This window comes from Canis lupus, chromosome 27, assembly GCF_003254725.2.
Source record: "Canis lupus dingo isolate Sandy chromosome 27, ASM325472v2, whole genome shotgun sequence".
NCBI lineage: Eukaryota > Metazoa > Chordata > Mammalia > Carnivora > Canidae > Canis > Canis lupus.
In genome coordinates this window covers 17,506,269-17,524,789 of record NC_064269.1, presented here as the reverse complement: position 1 = coordinate 17,524,789, position 18,521 = coordinate 17,506,269, and the positions used below count along the sequence as shown (strand labels likewise).

The window sequence follows — 18,521 nt, the reverse complement described above, 5'->3', positions numbered from 1 at the left end:
ATTGCTACCCTCCAAAATTTCTTTAAAAAGCCTTGCGAGTAATAATTTCTTCTGCTCTGGCCCAAATATATAGAGAGGCAGAGACACAGGCAGAGGGAGAAGCAGGCTCACGAGCCTGTGGGGAGCCTGATGTGGGACTCGATCCCGGAACTGCAGGATCATGCCCTGAGCCAAAGGCAGATGCTCAACCACTGAGCCACTCAGGCTTCCGTAGAGACTATCTTTGATGAATAAAACAGTGTGGTCATTCGCACTAATTTCTACATTTTAACATGATTAAGAAAAAATAATTTGGGACTAATTGTGGGTATCCAATCAAATGAGAGGCAAAGAAAGAAACTAGAAGTCCCCAGGTAAAGCCAGATTTTTGTTTCCTTTCCACTGATGACATGGTATGCTTAATAACTTTATTCCTGAGGGAGGATATCCCATTCTGAAAAACACACTACTCTAGGTGCTTCCATCAAAATTATCTCTTGGACTTGAAAATAAAGTCTTTACCCCCAACCTTCCATGGCTCTATAGTTTCCTTCAAATGCTTTTCATCTTATTGGCATGTAATACACAGACAGAAGTACACAACTCTCCAAACCTTTCTCATCTCTTCATTAGTAAAAAAACGAGTACATACTTAATGCACATATAGCACTGTGCTATTATATATAAAACATAAACGATACAAAAATAGATCTTAAAATTTATCATAAGAAAAAATAGGGGGGAGGACAATTGGGTGGCTCAGTGGTTGAGTGTCTGTCTTCAGCTCAGATTGTGATCCCAGGGTCCCGGGATGGAGTCCTGCATCGAGCTCGCTGAAGGAAACCTGCTTCTCCCTCTGCGTATGACTCTACCTCTCTCTGTCTCTCATGACTAAATAAATGAAATCTTTAAAAAAAATTTTTTTAACTATGTATGGTGACAGATGTTACCGAGATGTTACTGTGGTGATCATTTTGCAATATACACAAGTATCGAATCACTTTGTTGTACACCTGAAACTAATACATCACATGTCAATTATACCTCTATTAAAAAAAAAGAGAAAAAAGACACTGTATTGATCGGGCACCCGATCTCTCTCTCTCTCTCTCGAATAAATAAATTAAATATTTAAAAAAAAAAAAAAGAAAAGAAAAAAAAGAAAAAAGAATGAAAAAAATAGAAATAGCAGTCTTGTGGGACAAGGACATTTAGATAAGAACATTTTCTTTCTCCTTTGTAATAATTTCAAATTAATTGCAAAAAATACTAAGGGCTAGCTTTTAGCTGTCTTTCTTTCTTTCTTTCTTTCTTTCTTTCTTTCTTTCTTTCTTCTTTCTTCTTTCTTTCTTTCTTTAAAAAGATTTTATTTATTTATTCATGAGAAACAGAGAGAGAGAGAGAGAGACAGAGAGGCAGAGACAGAAGCAGGCTCCATGCAGGCAACCCCACGCGGGACTCGATCTGGGGTCTCCAGGATCACACCCTGGGCTGAAGGCGGCGCTAAACCGCTGAGCCACCCAGGCTGCCCAGATGTTTTTCTTTTTTAAGATTTTGTTTATATCAGAGAAAGAGGGAGAGAGCACAAGCATAAGCAGGGAGAGGGGCAGAGGGAGCAGCAGACTTCATGCTGAGTGGGGAGCCTGATGTGGCTTGATCCCCAAACCCTGGGATCATGACCTGAGCTGAAGGCAGACACTTAACTGAGCCACTCAGGCGCCCCTGCTTTTAGTTCTTATTAAAGAGTAAAATTGTCTTTTTTTTTTTTTTTTTTTTTTTAAAGATTTTATTTAAGGGCAGCCCTGGTGGCTCAGCGGTTTAGACACCTTCGGTCTGGGGTGTGATCCTGGGGTCTCGGGATCGAGTCCCATGTCAGGCTCCCTGCATGGAGCCTGCTTCTCCCTCTCTCTCTCTCTCTCTCTCTCTCTTTCTCTCATGAATAAATAAATAAATCTTTGAAAACTTTTTATTTAATTGTTCATGAGACACAGAGAAAGGCAGAGGGAGAATCAGGCTCCCTGTGAGGAGCCTGATGCGGGACTCGATCCCAGGGCTCTGGGATCATGACCTGAGCTAAAGGCAGATGCTCAACCACTGAGCTACTCAGGTGCACTGTAAAATTGTCTTTTTCAAAAGGAACTAGAAACAGATTCACCCAAACATTTTAAATATTTCTAAGGCTTACATTTAAGCTAAATGACTACTTAGCTATGGATGAAGCAATGGATTAGCTCCAATTTTAGTTCTACAACTACCTACCTAGGTGACCACTAGGTAAACTTCATTTGTAAAAGGAGCAGAGCTAAATTGGATGATCCTAAAATCTTCTGAGTATCATGTGGGACTAGCACCACCTCGTGGACATTCATTTAGAAATACATGATAAAGTAAGTTACATGGCCAAGGTAGAAAAGCTGATGGTTAAAATAGCAGTAAAGGCCTTATTCTTCCTGGCATCTTCCTCAATAATTTAGTTTACTGAGAATATATGAAATGGCTTTAATTCTTCAGAAAAAAAATTAAAATTGTAATTTTTAACTGACAGATTTCTTTAATAGACTGACATCCCCAGGATGCTCAAAAACAAACATATGCCTACTGCACTCCCCCCTCATCACTGGCTTATTTGGAAAAGAAAAAAAAATTACAAAGAAATCTGAAATCTGTCTAATGGAGAGTTTAAGAAGCGGAGTCTTAAGCCACATGAGCCAAAAGCACCCCTGAAATTCTGCACTCCAGTGCCTTTTAGGCCAGGCCCTTTATGATGCAGTCTCTCAATTTATTCTTACTATAGCTCTGCTATATTTCCTCCCATTTACAGAGGAGGAAATGAGATCATAAAGCCAGAAAGTACCAAAACCAAGATTTGAATTCATGTCTTCTGATTCTAAATCCATTGTTTATTCATCTATGCCCTGGTGATACTAACAAGCTTGTGTGCTAAATATAATACCTACACCCTACCACATCTTTACTTCGGAATGAAAACCACAAAGAAATAAAAAAAGTAGGAGTCAAGTGCAATATAAGAACAAGAATAAGCACAACACCCTAAGTGAGCCAAGATCCTCAAAGGACTTAGGGATGGCATGATTTCTCAAGTCTAAAGGACTACTCAGGACATTTAATAGGGTCTTGGATAATGAATACTTGAAAGTTTAAGAAGTCTCACAGTACTTACCATCCCACAGGTTGTTCATTTACAAAAAAGTGTACTTTAAAATGAAAAAAAAAAAAAAAAAAAAAAAAGGAAAGGTCTGGCAGTCACCATCTTAACCAAATGATCAATCTTAGCATCTCCAGTGGAACAACTTGACACGGTGTGCAGCTTGATGTGATACAGTAAGAGATGAACCACAGAGCCTGTTACATTCTTACCAAAAAGTATAAAATCTACTAAGAAAACCAGAAAAAATCCAGGATATGGGACATTGTACAATGGACTTAAGACACCAAAAAGTTCAATGTCATGGGGGAAAGGCAGGGAGGGCTATTCCAGACTAAATGTATGCAAAAACCCTAATGAGGAAGTTTTAAAGATTTTTACTTATTTATTTGAGTAGATGGGCAGTGGCAGGCAGAGGGAGGAGAGAAAATCTCAAGCAGACTCTGCAGTGAGCGGAGCCCAACCCTGAGATTGTGACCTGAGCTGAAATCCAGAGCGCTTAACCAACTGAGCCACAAGGAAAAGGTTTTAAAAGGACCTTTGGGATAATAGGGGCAATTTATTTCATACAGATTATATTAGCTGTTAACTATCTCAGGTATGGCAATGGCATTGTGATTTTATGTAGGAAATCCTTATTCCAAGATGAATGCTTTTCAGGGACAAAGTGCCATTTTGTCACAACTTACTTTCAAATGATTCAGCAAAAACAATTAGATACAGTACATGTGGCAAAATGTTAACAGTTGGTGGATCTAAGAGGAAGTTATACTGTTGTACTGCCCTTTAAACTTTTATATTCCTTTCAACTTTTTTTTCAACTTTTAAATTCTTTTTTTTTTAATTAATTAATTTATTTTTTAAAGATTTTATTTATTTATTCATGATAGTCACACAGAGAGAGACAGAGAGGCAGAGACACAGGCAGAGGGAGAAGCAGACTCCATGCAGGGAGCCCGACGTGGGATTCGATCCCAGGTCTCCAGGATCGCGCCCCGGGCCAAAGGCAGGCACCAAACCGCTGCGCCACCCAGGGATCCCTCAACTTTTAAATTCTTGATATTCATCAAGACCATTAGCATAAGTTCAACTCTTCTATGAACTTCTGAAAATACAAAATTATAATCAATATATACTATGCTCCTATTCACATATTAGTAATCACTGTACCAGACTCTGGGCATCATAGTGGTGAGAAAAGACATTTCCAGCTTTCATGGAACCTACTCAGCATGTAATTGTGTAATGGGGGGTACGGTGGCTGCTCTGGAAGGCTTCCCCAAGTGGTACCTGAGAGGAAACCTGAAGGGTGAGTAGGGGATGTCTAGCTAGAAGATGGTGGGGAAATGGGTCAAAGGGGACCAAGAGTACATGTGAAGGTACTAATGATAGAGGTGGTCAATCTGGAAAGTGACAGGTATGTATTTCCTGCTGCTTCCCACAGTCTCCCACCCTTTCTACAGAGCTGGTCTCCTGGTTCCATTAACCACTCCCTATCAACCCTCAGCATCCTGTTACTAGTCCCAGTGTTACCAGGCCTGAGAAGTGCATTCTTTGGGGTTTCCCTACATCCTGTGCACAGCTTTGTAAAATACCTTTAATCAACTTTCCCTGGGGATCCCCGGGTGGCTCAGCGGTTAAGTGCCTGCCTTCGGCCCAGGGCGTGATCCTGGAGTCCCGGTATCGAGTCCCACATCATGCTCCCTGCATGGAGCCTGCTTCTTCCTCTGTGTCTCTGCCTCTCTCTCTCTCATGAATAAATAATCTTCAGTTATCTATTCCCTGCTAGCACCTTGTAGAAAACAGTTGAGCACCTTGATAAAAAGCTCTGTAGACTCAAAAGATGCCAGCATAATTTAGGTGGTATCTGGGCTGGTGGGAATCAGAGATGGTTGAGAAAGAGGACTGAAGATGACTCTGGCCAGGGAGCATCTGAGGAAGGAAGCTTAGAAGCTGCAGTGTTATCAGACAAAAATTCTTGAAGAAAGATACTATCCATTTATATCAAGTGCTGTTGAAAGGCTGGATGAAAAAACTGAGGGCTTTGGAATTCCCCATGAGAAAGCCACCAGTGATCCCTGGAGTGGTGGGGACAAAATCAACAACACTGGAATGGACTGTAAAGGTGGCTGGAGGCAAAGAATACACTTGTTATCTTAAAAACATGTGTGTGTATTGGGGGGAGGGAGGGGACATAATTATTCAAGTTCCTATTTTAATCCTGATAACTTACTGAATAATCTTGAGATTTTGGAGTCTTAATTGTTGAGATTTAAAACAATGACTCTTTACTATAATTACAAACAAACCCAAACCCAAAAACCCCAGACCATGTTAAAGCTAATATAAGCTGAATATAGAGAACTGAAGTCTTAAAATAGAGCTAATTATTTTTCCCCCTTTCTAGCACAGAAAGGACAGGCTTTGCCAAAATCTTTTCAGTTCTCTAAACTGAAAGATTAAGCTCTTTTACACTGAAGCCTGAAACTAAGTATGTCCAAGACCCCCTAACTCAACATACAATAACGAGCAGTTTCTAACCAGGGTGTTAAGATATCTGAAACCCAAAGCATTCTCATGATCACAATGAGTAACCAAACTCCACAGCTCGAGAAACTGTTAGAACCCTCAGATCCCTTTCTTTGAGAACATAAGCCTGTGAAACTATCTTTGATCCAATTTGGCTTTTTCCCTGCTTCCCAGTTCACTGAACATCACACAAGAATGGTTGCCAGAGTACCACAATGCTAAATCTGGAGCATTAGGAAACTGTTACAGGGACACTGAATTAGGAGACTCCCTGGGCATCTTCCATCCTTCACTGCAGAGCAGTGAGTCTGGCTCAGTGAGTCTGGCTACCTTTGTCTATTTTTAGAATATCCAGTTATTTCACTAACCCTCCTGAAGACTGTTTTCTACAAAAAAGACAGTATATTAGTAGGCACATCTAAATTAAGAAACAAAACTTGATAACTAATTTAGACAAAGTAACAGTCAACCTCTCAGCAAGGTTTTAACACTTGCCTCTCATTTTCAGCCTTCAAAACAGAGCAAGGTAACCATCTCCAAATGCAGGTGAAGACAACACCACTGCTATGGCAGGGACAGGGGCCAATTCAAAGAGCAAAGACTTTTGAAAAATTGATTTCAAAGTTACAAATGACCTCCTTGCACATCCACTTACCTGAGAACATTTTTTTTTTCTTTTTTTTGCAAAGTTGTTTAAACAATGTTTAAAAGCGCCTGACCCACAGTAGGGTAACTTTTTTTTTTTTTTTTTTTACTTGCTACAGAAAGCAAAAGCACTTGTAATGTAGGGCAAAGAGGCCCAATTTCAAGTGATTCAGTCAGAAAAAATGAGATGCTATGGCAGACAACACTCTAAGATGTTCTTCATGAGCCCCACACCCCACCTCTTGGTTTTTTCACTGTATAATCCTCTCCATTTGAATGTGGGCAGGACTTGAAGCTTCAGAGTCCTACCTCACAAACTGGCTCTGGAGACCTGTTGGCTTGATGCAGGAGGCAGCCACATCAGGAGTACCCACGTGGCAAGGAACCCAGGGGCTCTACAGCTAGTTAAGGAATCTGGGGTGTCCGTGCTAAAGCCACAGGAAATGAGTTCTGCCAACAACCTGAGTTTAACTTCAGATTAACTTGATAACTTCACAGTAACTAGATTAGGTGTTTGCAAATCATCTGGACTATACCAAAACCAAATTTAAACCCAACATTAAGAAAGTCTGGCTTAGGGCAGCCCAGTGACTGAGCAGTTTAGCACCGCTTTCAGTCCAGGGCCTGATCCTGGAGACCTGGGATCAAGTCTCACGTCGACTCCCTGCATGAAGCCTCCATGGAAAAAAAAAGAAGAAAAAGAAAGTTTGGCCTACAGGATCCACCTTTCCCACCTAATCATCTGTTTTTAAAACTTTGATATGAGGGGGCACCTGGGTGGTTTATTCTGTTAAGTCTGCCTTGGGCTCAGGTCATGATCCCAGGGTCCTGGGACAGTGTCCCACATTGGGCTCCCTCCTCAGTTTGCTTCTCCTTCTCGCTCTCCTCCCTGCTTGCGCCTGCTCGCTCTCTCTCAACTAAATAAAATCCTAAAAACAAACAAAAAACTTTGATATAGGAGCACCTGGGTGGCTCAGTCAGTTAAATGTCTGCCTTCAGCTCAGGTCATGACTTTAGGATCCTGGGATCCAGTCCCATGGTGGGATCCCTGTTCATAGGGAATCTCTGCTTCTCCCTCTGCCCCTACTTGCTTTTTTTCTCCATTAAAATCTTTTTTTTTTTTAAGATTTATTTATTCATGGGAGACACAGAGAGACAGAGACACAAGCAGGCTCCATCCAGGGAGCCTGATGTGGGCCTCGATCCCGGTTCTCCAGGATCACGCCCTGGGCTGAAGGCAGCGCTAAACCGCTAAGCCACCCAGGGATCCCTCTCTCAAAATCTTAATTAAAAAAAAAAAAAAAAAAACTTTGATACGGATTACATCCCTTTATAGATTCCTCATAATTTTAAGAAGTAAATAATTCGGTAAAGTATATCATTTTACGTAAGTTTGGAGGCTCACAAAGGCCAAGTGACTCAAATGGCTAATAAAGGATCAGAGCCAGATATCAGAGACCATGTGTGACTCCAATGCTGAAATCCACCTGTCCCTATAACCAGTTTTTATAATTTCTTTAGAGTCTCAATTATGATTCCCACTATGCCTAGACAGTAATAATAAAACCGTGTCAGAGACATTAAAACCCTAGACTTTATTTTTTTTTAAAGATTTTATTTATTTATTCATAAATAAAATGAGAGAGAGGCAGAGACACAGACAGAGGGAGAAGCAGGCTCCATGCAAGGAGCCCGATGTGGGACTCGATCCTGGGTCTCCAGGATCACACCCCAGGCTGCAAGCTGTGCCAAACCGCTGCGCCACCAGGGCTGCCCAAAACCCTAGACTTTAAATAATAAAATAAAATTTAAAAAGCAGAACAGAAAAGAAAAAAGGAAGAGAAAAAAGAAATCAACCAACTACTCGAGAATTTGTCCTTCAGTAATAAAATCATGTTATTTACTAGGTTAATTACTGGGTATTATCAGTTAAAATATCTTTTTTTTCATTCATGAGAGACACAGAAAGAGACAGGCGGAGACACCGGCAGAGGGAGAAGCAGGCTCCATGCAGGGAGCCTGACGTGGGACTCAATCCCAGGACTCCAGGATCACACCCGGAGCTGAAGGCAGACACTAAACCGCTGAGCCACCCAGGGATCCCCAAAATGTCTTTATTTTAAAGCATCTCTTGATAAAGAGGACTTTTTCCCTTCATGGCTTGTTATAATACTAAGGGCGTTAAACTGAGTATCTGTGAAGCCAAATACATTAGTCATTCTTACCTAGGAACACCTTTTAAACAAAGCCACAGAACAGCTTCTTTTATTTTCTAGTAAGACTAAATTTATTCAATACCCTAAGTAAAAGTTTTGATTATAAGTATCCAACAGTATAAAAAGTACAAAACAGATTTGTAGATTTCTAATATATTAATACAAAGTGCATGACTACATACAGTACATCCTACAGGCAAAGAGGTGGAAGGGGATGAAGAAGACTGTGGTTGAGGTCTAGCAATAAATAAATAAATACAGAAGTAGAGATGATCCATATTATAGTATATTCTACCACCAATACTGTAGCCAAAATGTACAAAAACAAAAAGCAAAAAAACAAAAAAACAAACCATTTCAAAATGACAGGAGGAAGATGATCATGGCCGGGACTCTTGTAACACACCTCAACGGCTGTGGGAGAGCCAACCCAACTCACTGTGTAGTCTGTGCATATATGGTGGCTTGTAGTTTTTGCCATAAGGAAGAAATATAAAATTTTAAGTTTAGATTAAGAACTATAAAACTATAGGGTGCCCATAAAAAGTGGCTCACTCCTTATTGTTATTTATACTATCCAATTTTAAAAATCCAGTTTTAAAAATAAGCACTGAGTCATGTTAATATAAGGTAGGCAAATGATCCTCCCTTATTATGAAAAGTATGATCTGGTGATACATTTTTTCTGAACATTTAGAAAAGAGGCAATGAGAGTACTTTGGTTTGGGTTCAAGTAAAAGGCTTTCAAATGAAGATTTTAGAACTGAAGAGCTCCATGTTCAGGATGTATCGTCTAATATCTCAAGGTTCACAAAGCCTGACTAGAAGAAACCAAACCTAAGCCAACCCACTCAGCATTAACACACACCTCTTTTCTTTTAGTAGAATTTTACTTTAATATGTGAAAAAAAAAAAAAAAAATACCACCCAAAACCCTAATAGGTTAAAACAAGTCAAACAACCACTCTACACAGATAAAACCTTCACAAAGGTCAACTGAAGTAATCCAGAGCTAAAACTGAATTGTGCAGATTTTCGATGAAGTCACCAGTCATGTAACACAAACAAAAGTCAATTATTTACACACTAGGCAAGCCCTCTAAGAAATGTGCCCCAAGAAGCATTAACCTTTGTTTTTTTGTGTGCGCCATCCTGAAGACTTGCACATTTTTTTAAGATAATTTAACCTTTTTAACAGAATGTGATCTCTACCAGGTGGTAATGCTTTGGTACTATTCATCTAGGACTGCTCATCCTAAAACTTGACATTTCCCCAAAGATTTGACTCTGCTTTAGAAGTTTCAATATAGATAAAAATCTTTTATCAAATATCAATATGGAGGTGACACAGGATGCAACATATACAGTCAGGTTACCTCTCTGTATATTTAGAGATTACTCCTTCAAGGTATTTGCGCCAGAGCTTAGTCTGTCCTGCTTCATATTCAGTAGTACAGGTTTGAATCATCAGAACCTTGGCAAGACCTTATTTTTTCAGAATTATTAACAACTACCTCTAGGGGCAAGTCCATGTTACTGAGTTATGACAAATTTATTATCGTGAAGGAAAACAAGGATAGCCGTCTTAAAAAATGCCCCAACCACTGCTTCTCAATATAGAAAGACTAAAACTACATACGTTTATCATACAACAAATCCCATCTCTGTCCCCTGAAATTCCCCTAGTTTCATTCATTAGAAGGGGATTAAAAAAAAAAAAGACTTAAAGAGCACTTTACAGCAGCATTCAGCTTTCCTATGAAATACTCAGCATCTTAAATATTATGTACACTTCTTTTTTTCTTTCAGTAAGCTAGACACTGGCTTCAGAGTTTGTGGAACTGGAGAAGAAATAACCCATTCAAAACTATTCTAGAAATTGTCTTTTGGCAGAATAGCATGTATCCAAGTTAAAAATAGGAGGGTTTTGTTGCTTTGTTTTCTTTCCAAAATTTAAATCATTTTTGTTCCCCTTCTACCTAAACCTCAGTCACCACTCCTGAGTGGAGATGGGCAGAGGCTCTGGCCCCTGCTCCTCCGGCTTCTCAGCAGCTGCTTTCTTGTTGCTGCAGCAAGGCTTGAATAGATGTGTGTCAATGAGGACTTCCCCAAAACGGCCTTTATAGATAATTCCACAACATATTTTCTGTCTAAAAGAAAAAAAAGGGGGTGGGGGAGAAATATATTAATAAGGTAGAAAACTAGTAATACAAGAAAACAAAAAAAGGGGGGAGAAATCTATAACACTGTAACAATACAACATGATCAAAGGGTTCACTTCTCTGGTCTCATCACATTTCAAATGAAGGCTCCTAGAAAGGCCCCCAATTAGCTAAGTTATAGGAATTACCCAGGTCCCTTAAATCCCACACTGGAATCTTACCAAGTATTAAAGGGGACAGGGGTCATTCTGAGATAACAGTTTCAGAAACGGCTCCTAAAGTTATAAACTGTTTCCTCTAAAAATCAGTAACTCTTTTTTTTTTTTTTTTTAAAGATTTTATTTATTTATTCATGAGAATACACAGAGAGGAGAGAGACAGGCAGAGACACAGGCAGAGGGAGAAGCAGGCTCCATGCAGGGAGCCCGACGTGGGACTCGATCCCGGGTTCCCAGGATCACGCCCTGAGCTGCAGGCGGCACTAAACCGCTGAGCCACCGGGGCTGCCCAAAATCAGTAACTCTTGAAAAAAAACCCAGCCATCATAAACAGGCTGATACAACTGGCAAATATATATAATCAAATATACACCACAGCTTAAAAAAACGAGAGTACAACAAAACACCATGGACCACATATAAGGGAAAAAAAAGAACCTTTTCCTATGAAGTTCCCCTCTATGCCCCTCTCCAATTCCACCCCACCCCATCTCATTCTCTCCTCTTAATTTTAAGCCTATCATTACTTTTTTCTTTACACTTCATGGTTTTACCATGTCTGCATCTCTACATATATTGCTCGGTTATGTCCAATTAATTAAAAAAACAACACATATATGGAGTCACACTCTATCCTGCAATTTTTTTTTGCTCAACATTAATTGAGGTTCATACCTATTGTTAGGGCTTTTATTTCATTTTATGTATCATATTCTATCAAGTGAATATACCATAATTTATTTATCCACTCTCCTTTGGATGGGACAACTGCTATTATAAACATGCCATACACGTTAATGCATGCCTAAAGGTTTTTTTTTTTTTTTCCTAAAGGTTTTTTATAGGTTCTGTTGCTGGGATATAAAATGGAAACATGTTTGTGTTTACCCAAAAATGCCAGTTATTTATCAATGTGGTTCCTTTCTATTCCTATTAACTAATAAGGGTTTTATCTTAAACCCTGATGAACATTCAGATTTGTCAAACATCTTTAAAGTACTGCTAAGATAGTAGGCATTTGGGGGCGTCTGGGTAGCTCAGTAGGTTAAGTGTCTGCCTTCATAGGCAGGATCCCAAGGTCCTAGGATCAAGTCCTACATTGGGTTCCCTGCTCAGTGGGGAGCCTAACTTCTCCCTCTCCCTCTGCTGCTCCTCCTGCTTGTGCTTTCTGTGTCAAATAAATAAAAATTAAATCCTAAAAAAAAAAAAAAAAATAGGTATTTCCCCCTTTCTTTACAAACTGTCAACATGGCAACTTTATTATCAGTTGATTTTTAATTAGTTTAATCCAATCTTACATCACTAGAATAAACCTAATCTGGTCATGATATACTCTTTTAGTATCAAAGTTATGTTAGCCTCATAGAATGCTTGGGGCCTCTGCTCTTTTACTCAAAATCTGAAAAAGCCAATGCAAGATCAGAATCATTTATTTCTGGAATGTTTGGCAGAATTTGCCTAAATGGGTTTTTAGAGGGAAGACTGACCAGTGAATCAACTTATTATAAGACTATGCAGATTTTCTATTTTTTCTTGAGACAGTTTTTTTTTTTTTTGAGACAGTTTTGATAAAATATCTTTTTCTACTAATGTATCCATTCCACCTATAGGTTCAGATCTGTTGGTATATGGTTGTTTATAATGTACTACTACTGTCTTTTAAATTTATTTAGAGCTAAATCTCTCTGTTGTTATCTGAGATATTTTATGTGTACTATCTCTTGATTTCTGCTTCATCTCTAATAGTCTTTTTGATCAGGTCTTTTTCAAGATCCAACTCTTATCTTTACTGATCCTATTCACTGCATACTGGTTTTCTTTTTTTTTTTTTTTTTTTGCATACTGGTTTTCTACTCCATTTGTTTCTACTCAGATCCTTAAGATTTCCTTGCTTTTATTTTTCTTTGTATTAAGCTTCACTAATTTTTAAATTGGATACATATCACTTCATTTATTTTTAGTCTTTCTTTTCTAAGCATTAAAGGCTTTCCTCCAACTCTTTTAAACTTCATACCATATGTTCTCTTTTCTAAGGTTTTATTTTTATTTATTTGAGAGTGAGCGAGCAAGAGAGAGCATGAGCTGGGAGCCTGACATGGGGCTTGATCCCAGGACTCTGAGATCACGACCCAGGCCAAAGGCAGAAGCTTAAATGACTGAGCCATCCAGGCACCCCTTGACCGTATGTTTTGATTTGTGGTATTTTTCAGTTAGTTATAAAGATCTTCTCATTTATAGTATACTTTCTTCTTGGACTCATGGTTTCTTAATTTATAAATATATAGAGATTTTCTATTTTCATCTTGTTTTGCTAGATACATTTAGGTATATTCAAACTTTTTCTGCCCTCCTCTTCTTGACTCTGGAGATTTTTCACTTTTTTAATCCTTTTAGTGGTGACACAGTTAATCAAGTCCCACCCAAAGTTATCTAGGGATGCCTGGGTGGCTCAGTGGTTGAGTGCCTGCCTTGGGCCCAGGGCATGATCCTGGAGTCCCAGGATCAAATTCCACATCGGGCTCCCTGCATGGAGCCTGCTTCTCTCTCTGTCTCTCATGAATAAATAAAATCTTAAAAAGAAAAAAAAAAAAGTTATTCAATTTATTTATTCTTTTTTTTTTTTTTTTTAATTTATGATAGTCACACAGAGAGAGAGAGAGGCAGAGACACAGGCAGAGGGAGAAGCAGGCTTCATGCACTGGGAGCCCGATGTGGGATTCAATCCCAGGTCTCCAGGATCACGCCCTGAGCCAAAGGCAGGCGCCAAACCGCTGCGCCACCCAGGGATCCCTCAGTCTATTTATTCTTAATGCAAAGAATGCTAGGATATCTTAACTCTTATCACTTTTATTGCTTTGACTTATATGTTATTGTCTTCTAATTCTTTTACTCCCACAACTATTGTTATCTCAAGCAGTGTTTGTTTAAATTTACCTAAATGTTTGCTACTTTATCTATTCTCAGAATTTTTTTTTTTTTTTTTTTTATTCTCAGAATTTTAAAGTAGGATCTCTTTTTCTGCCTGTAGAACTTTGTTATTTAGGGTCAGGTTGGCAACAAATTCTCAAAATTTTTCCTCATCAAAATGCCCTTGTTCATAAAAGACAATTTTTAAAGGTTTATTTATTTTAAATAATCTCTACACCCAAAATGGGGCTCAAACTCACAACCTCAATATCGAGTCACATGCTCTTTCAACTGATTCAGCCAGGGGCCCCACACAAAGGATACTTCTGCTACATATATATAATTCTAGGTTGAACGTTATTATCTCTTGGCCCACTGAAGATATTAACCAATTGTACTTTGGCTTCCTTTGTTCATGGTGAGAAGTCAGCTTTGTACGTTTGTTGTTCCTTTGAAAAAACTGTCTTTATTTTCTCACTGCTTAAAGATCTATGTTGTTTTTCATGTTCCACAGTTTCATTCTATAAGGAGTCATCTATGGGTGAATTTTCTCTACCATAAGATAAATGCTTATTATCTCGCTTTTGTTAGTCTTCCCAAGTCTGTCAAATAGAAGATCCTTAACAACTTTCTCTTTGAATACTGTCCTTGCTAGCCTATTCTCTTTTTTGACTTTGGGATCCTATATTTACTTAGCATTTTGGCCTCTGATTATTCCTTATTAATTTACTCACTGATTTAACAATGCTATTTTTTTAAGACTTAAAAATACATATTTCTAGCTTTTACTTTTTTTCAGCACGAGAGTTGGTCAGAATAGTATAATTCTGTTACAGGAAAATTTAGGTTCCCTAACATGATTTTTATTTTAAACAAATTTTAATAGGAAAAGCACACAAAATCCCAACTCTCAGCTCAATTCTTGCTTAATCCACCTCCAACCATGTGTGCTACCAGCTGTTTGCCAAATGCCATTTAGTTGCTAAGGAAGTGGGAAACCATTGCCTGTAATTAAGAAGGTTTGCTGGTTAGAGAGAGATTTTCTGTTGCTTTTACCTTTTCCAGTATGTGAGATCTAAAAAGGAAAAAACCGGCGTTCTGTTAGAGCCAGAGGCCATCTCTGTGTCTGAGCCATCATCTGACTGGTTACTATAACAAGGAGATTGAGCTGGGGAGGCACTTGAGGTGGTACTATGAGCGTCAGAATCTGCAAGAAAGAGGAAAAAAAAAAAGTGTAATTTCATTATATACAACTAAGGCTCAGCATAAAAAAACTGTGAATGAATTAGTAAAAAGAAAAAAGAATGTATTTTCTATTTACTACTAGTATTTGAAGACGTTTGTACTCCACTGTTCCTAAAAGAAAATGAGGACATAAGCTTTCAGGAAGGTAAGAGTGGAAATACCTTTTCCCATTCCTCCTACTAATAAATAAGTACAACTAAAAACCCTGGCTATCACATATAAAACAAATCTGAAGACTCTGAAAGTTGGCAAAAGCCAGAGAGCTCAACCCAAAGAAAGACACAGTGGGTTCCCTAGTTTTTATGGGTTTTCTTTTTCTCATAAATCCTAGTCTTGGAGCTAGAGAAGCCAGCAACCCAGAAATGCCAATGGGTATAGACAAAAAATAAACGAAAGAAAGAAAAAGAAAAGAAGAGAAAAGGCAAGCCAAAAGAACCTTGCTCTCTAAACAAAAGGCCAGGAGGAAAGTGGCAGCCTAACAAGACAGGAAACTTTTTTTTTAAAAGATTTTTATTTGTTTACTCATGAGAGACAGAGAGAGGCAGAGACACAAGCAGAGAGAAGCAAAGCAGGCTCCATGTAGGGAGCGCCCTACGCAAGACTCGGTCCTAGGTCTCCAGGATCAAGCCTTCAGCCCACGTGATCAGGCACGTGATCCTGCCCTGGGCTGAAGGCGGTGCTAAACTGCTGAGCCACCCAGGCTGCCCGGAGACTTTTTTTATTAGACAATAATCACTCTATTCAAACACCAGAGGAAAAAGAGGACCCAACACCACTACTCCAGCAAAGGTCAAATGGGGAGCCTAAGGTTTCCATTCTCTTAAGATTGGTAGGAAACCCCCAACAATCCACCAGGGTATCAAGAGAAAGGCTATTGAAGAGTCGGGACTTTCACCATGGCCCACTAGAAATGAATAGTCCCACCTTGTGGGAGCTTTAACACCCATCCCCATCCCACAGCAATGAGGAGGCTCCTCCCACCATCAGAGGCAATGGATATTAGGGAATGGGGGAGGGCACCTGACTTTTAACACCACTGGACATTAACTTTTAATATTTCTACTAGAGAGGTAACTAAAACAGTAAAATCAAAGGTTTATTTTTTTTAAAGATTTTATTCATTTATATATATATATATGAGAGACCAGAGAGAGAGAAAGAGAGGCAGAGACACTGGCAGAGGGAGAAGCAGGCTCCATGCAGAGAGCCCAACATGGGACTTGATCACACCCTGGGCTGAAGGCGGCGCTAAACCGCTCAGCCATCTGGGCTGTCCCAAAGGTTTAAATAAGATCCATAACACAATTTTTAAATATCCAGGTTTCAATTTATTTATTTAAATTTAGCCACTTGGGATCCCTGGGTGGCACAGCGGTTTGGCGCCTGCCTTTGGCCCAGGGTGCGATCCTGGAGACCCGGGATCGAATCCCACATCAGGCTCCCAGTGCATGGAGCCTGCTTCTCCCTCTGCCTATGACTCTGCCTCTCTCTCTCTCTCTCTCTCTCTCTGTGTGACTATCATAAATAAATAAAAAAAAATTTTTTTAAATAAAAATAAAAAAATAAATTTAGCCACTTAACATATATTTTTTTCACTTAACATATATTGTATTATTAATTTCAGAGCCAACTGATTCATCAGTTGCACATAATACCCAGTGCTCATTACTTCAAGTATCCTCCTTAATGCCCATCACCCAGTTATCCCACCCCCCAGCAACCTCCCCTCCTATAAACCTTGATTTGTTTCCCATAGTTAAGAGTCTCTTGGGACATCTGGGTGGCTCAGCAGTTGGGTGGCTGCCTTCAGCTCAGGGAGTCCCACATCCAGGGAGTCCCACATCGGGCTCTTTGCAAGGAGCCTGCTTCTCCAGACTCTATGTGTCCGCACCTCTCTCTATCTCAAATAAATAAATCTTTTTTTTTTTAAGATTTATTATTTATTTATTTAATTTATTTTAGACAGAGAGAGAGAGAGAGAGAGAAGCAGAGACACAGGAGGAGGGAGAAGCAGGCTCCATGCCGGGAGCCTGCCGTGGGACTTGATCCTGGGGCCTCCAGGATCACACCCTGGGCCAAAGGCAGGCACTAAACCGCTGAGCCACCCAGGGATCCCCACCAAATAAATAAATCTTAAAAAAAAAAAAGTCTCATGGTTTGCCTCCCTCTCTATATTCATCTTATTTTATTTTTCCTCCCCTTCCCCTAAATTGTATGTTATTTCTTAAATTCCACAGGTTCCAATTTTTAAAAATGCCTCATAGGCACTTGGGTGGCTCTGCTGGTTAAGCTCCCAACTCTTGATTTCAGTTCCACGGTGGGTATGGAGCCTACTTATTTAAAAAAAAAAAAAGAGGGGTACCAGGGTGGCTCAGTCAGTTAAGCATCTAACTCTTGATGTCAGCTCAGGTCATGATCGCAGCCCCATGTTGGGGCTCTTTGCTCAGCAGGGGGTCTGCTTGAGGATTTTTCTCCCCTCCCCTTCCCTGTACCCTTTGCCTGCTTGTGCTCTCTCTAAAATAAATAAATCCTTTTTTAAAAAAATCCCTCATGGGCTGCCTATGGTAGAGCTCAGTTGGTAGAGTGTTTGACTCTTGATCTTGAGGTCATGAGTTTGAGTCCCACACCCAGGGTAGAGTTTATGAAATGGTAAGTAGACATTAAGATGACAGATGTTAAAATAATCTGGCCAAGACTTTAACATAAGCATGACAAAAATGCTTTGGTGACCCATCATGAACATGACTAAAACAAATAAAAAGAATCTCCATGGATAGATCTCAGGTCATTTATTTATTTTTATTTTTTTGTTTGTTTGTTTTTTAATTTTTTTTTATTTATTTATGATAGTCACACACAGAGAAAGAGGCAGAGACACAGGCAGAGGGAGAAGCAGGCTCCATGCACCGGGAGCCTGACGTGGGATTCGATCCCGGGTCTCCAGGATCGCGCCCTGGGCCAAAGGCAGGCGCTAAACCGCTGCGCCACCCAGGGATCCCTTATTTTTATTTTTTGTTAAGATTTTATTTATTTATTCATGAGAGATACACAGAGAGGCAGAGACACAGGCAGAGGGAAGAGAAGCAGGCTCCATGCAGGAGCCCAATGTGGGACTTGATCCTGGAACTCTGGGATCACATCCTGAGCCGAAGGCAGACGCTCAACTGCTGAGCCACCCAGGGATCCCCAGATCTCAGTTTAATAAATAACTAAAAGCTATAAAGAAGAACCAAGTGAGGGATGTATGGGTGGCTCAGCAGCTGAGCAGCTGCCTTCGGTTTGGAGTGTGGTCCCAGGGTCCTAGGATAGGGTCCCTGCATTGGCCTCCCTGCAGGAGGCCTGCTTCTCCCTCTGTGTCTGTCATGAATAAATAAATAAAACCTTAAAAAAAAAAAAAAAACCCAAGTGGGAAAAAAAAAACAAAAACAACCAAGTGTAACTGAAATTTGAACTG

At 39.6% G+C, this 18,521-nt stretch overlaps 1 protein-coding gene across 8 annotated transcripts in view; it reads right to left on the bottom strand.

Annotated features, from left to right (window-relative positions):
* Window positions 1–8,579: 8,579 nt before the first annotated feature.
* Window positions 8,580–18,521, bottom strand: part of SINHCAF (SIN3-HDAC complex associated factor) — a 35,059-nt gene continuing 25,117 nt past the window's right edge. For all 8 annotated transcript variants that reach the window (XM_025455522.3, XM_025455525.3, XM_025455521.3 and 5 more), the window contains 2 exons: window positions 14,879–15,029; window positions 8,580–10,685 (listed from right to left, as the gene is read on the bottom strand). In XM_025455522.3, the coding sequence (XP_025311307.1) occupies window positions 10,526–10,685; window positions 14,879–15,029 (311 nt within the window). In that variant the 3' untranslated portion in view covers window positions 8,580–10,525. The remainder of the gene's footprint in view (window positions 10,686–14,878; window positions 15,030–18,521) is intronic.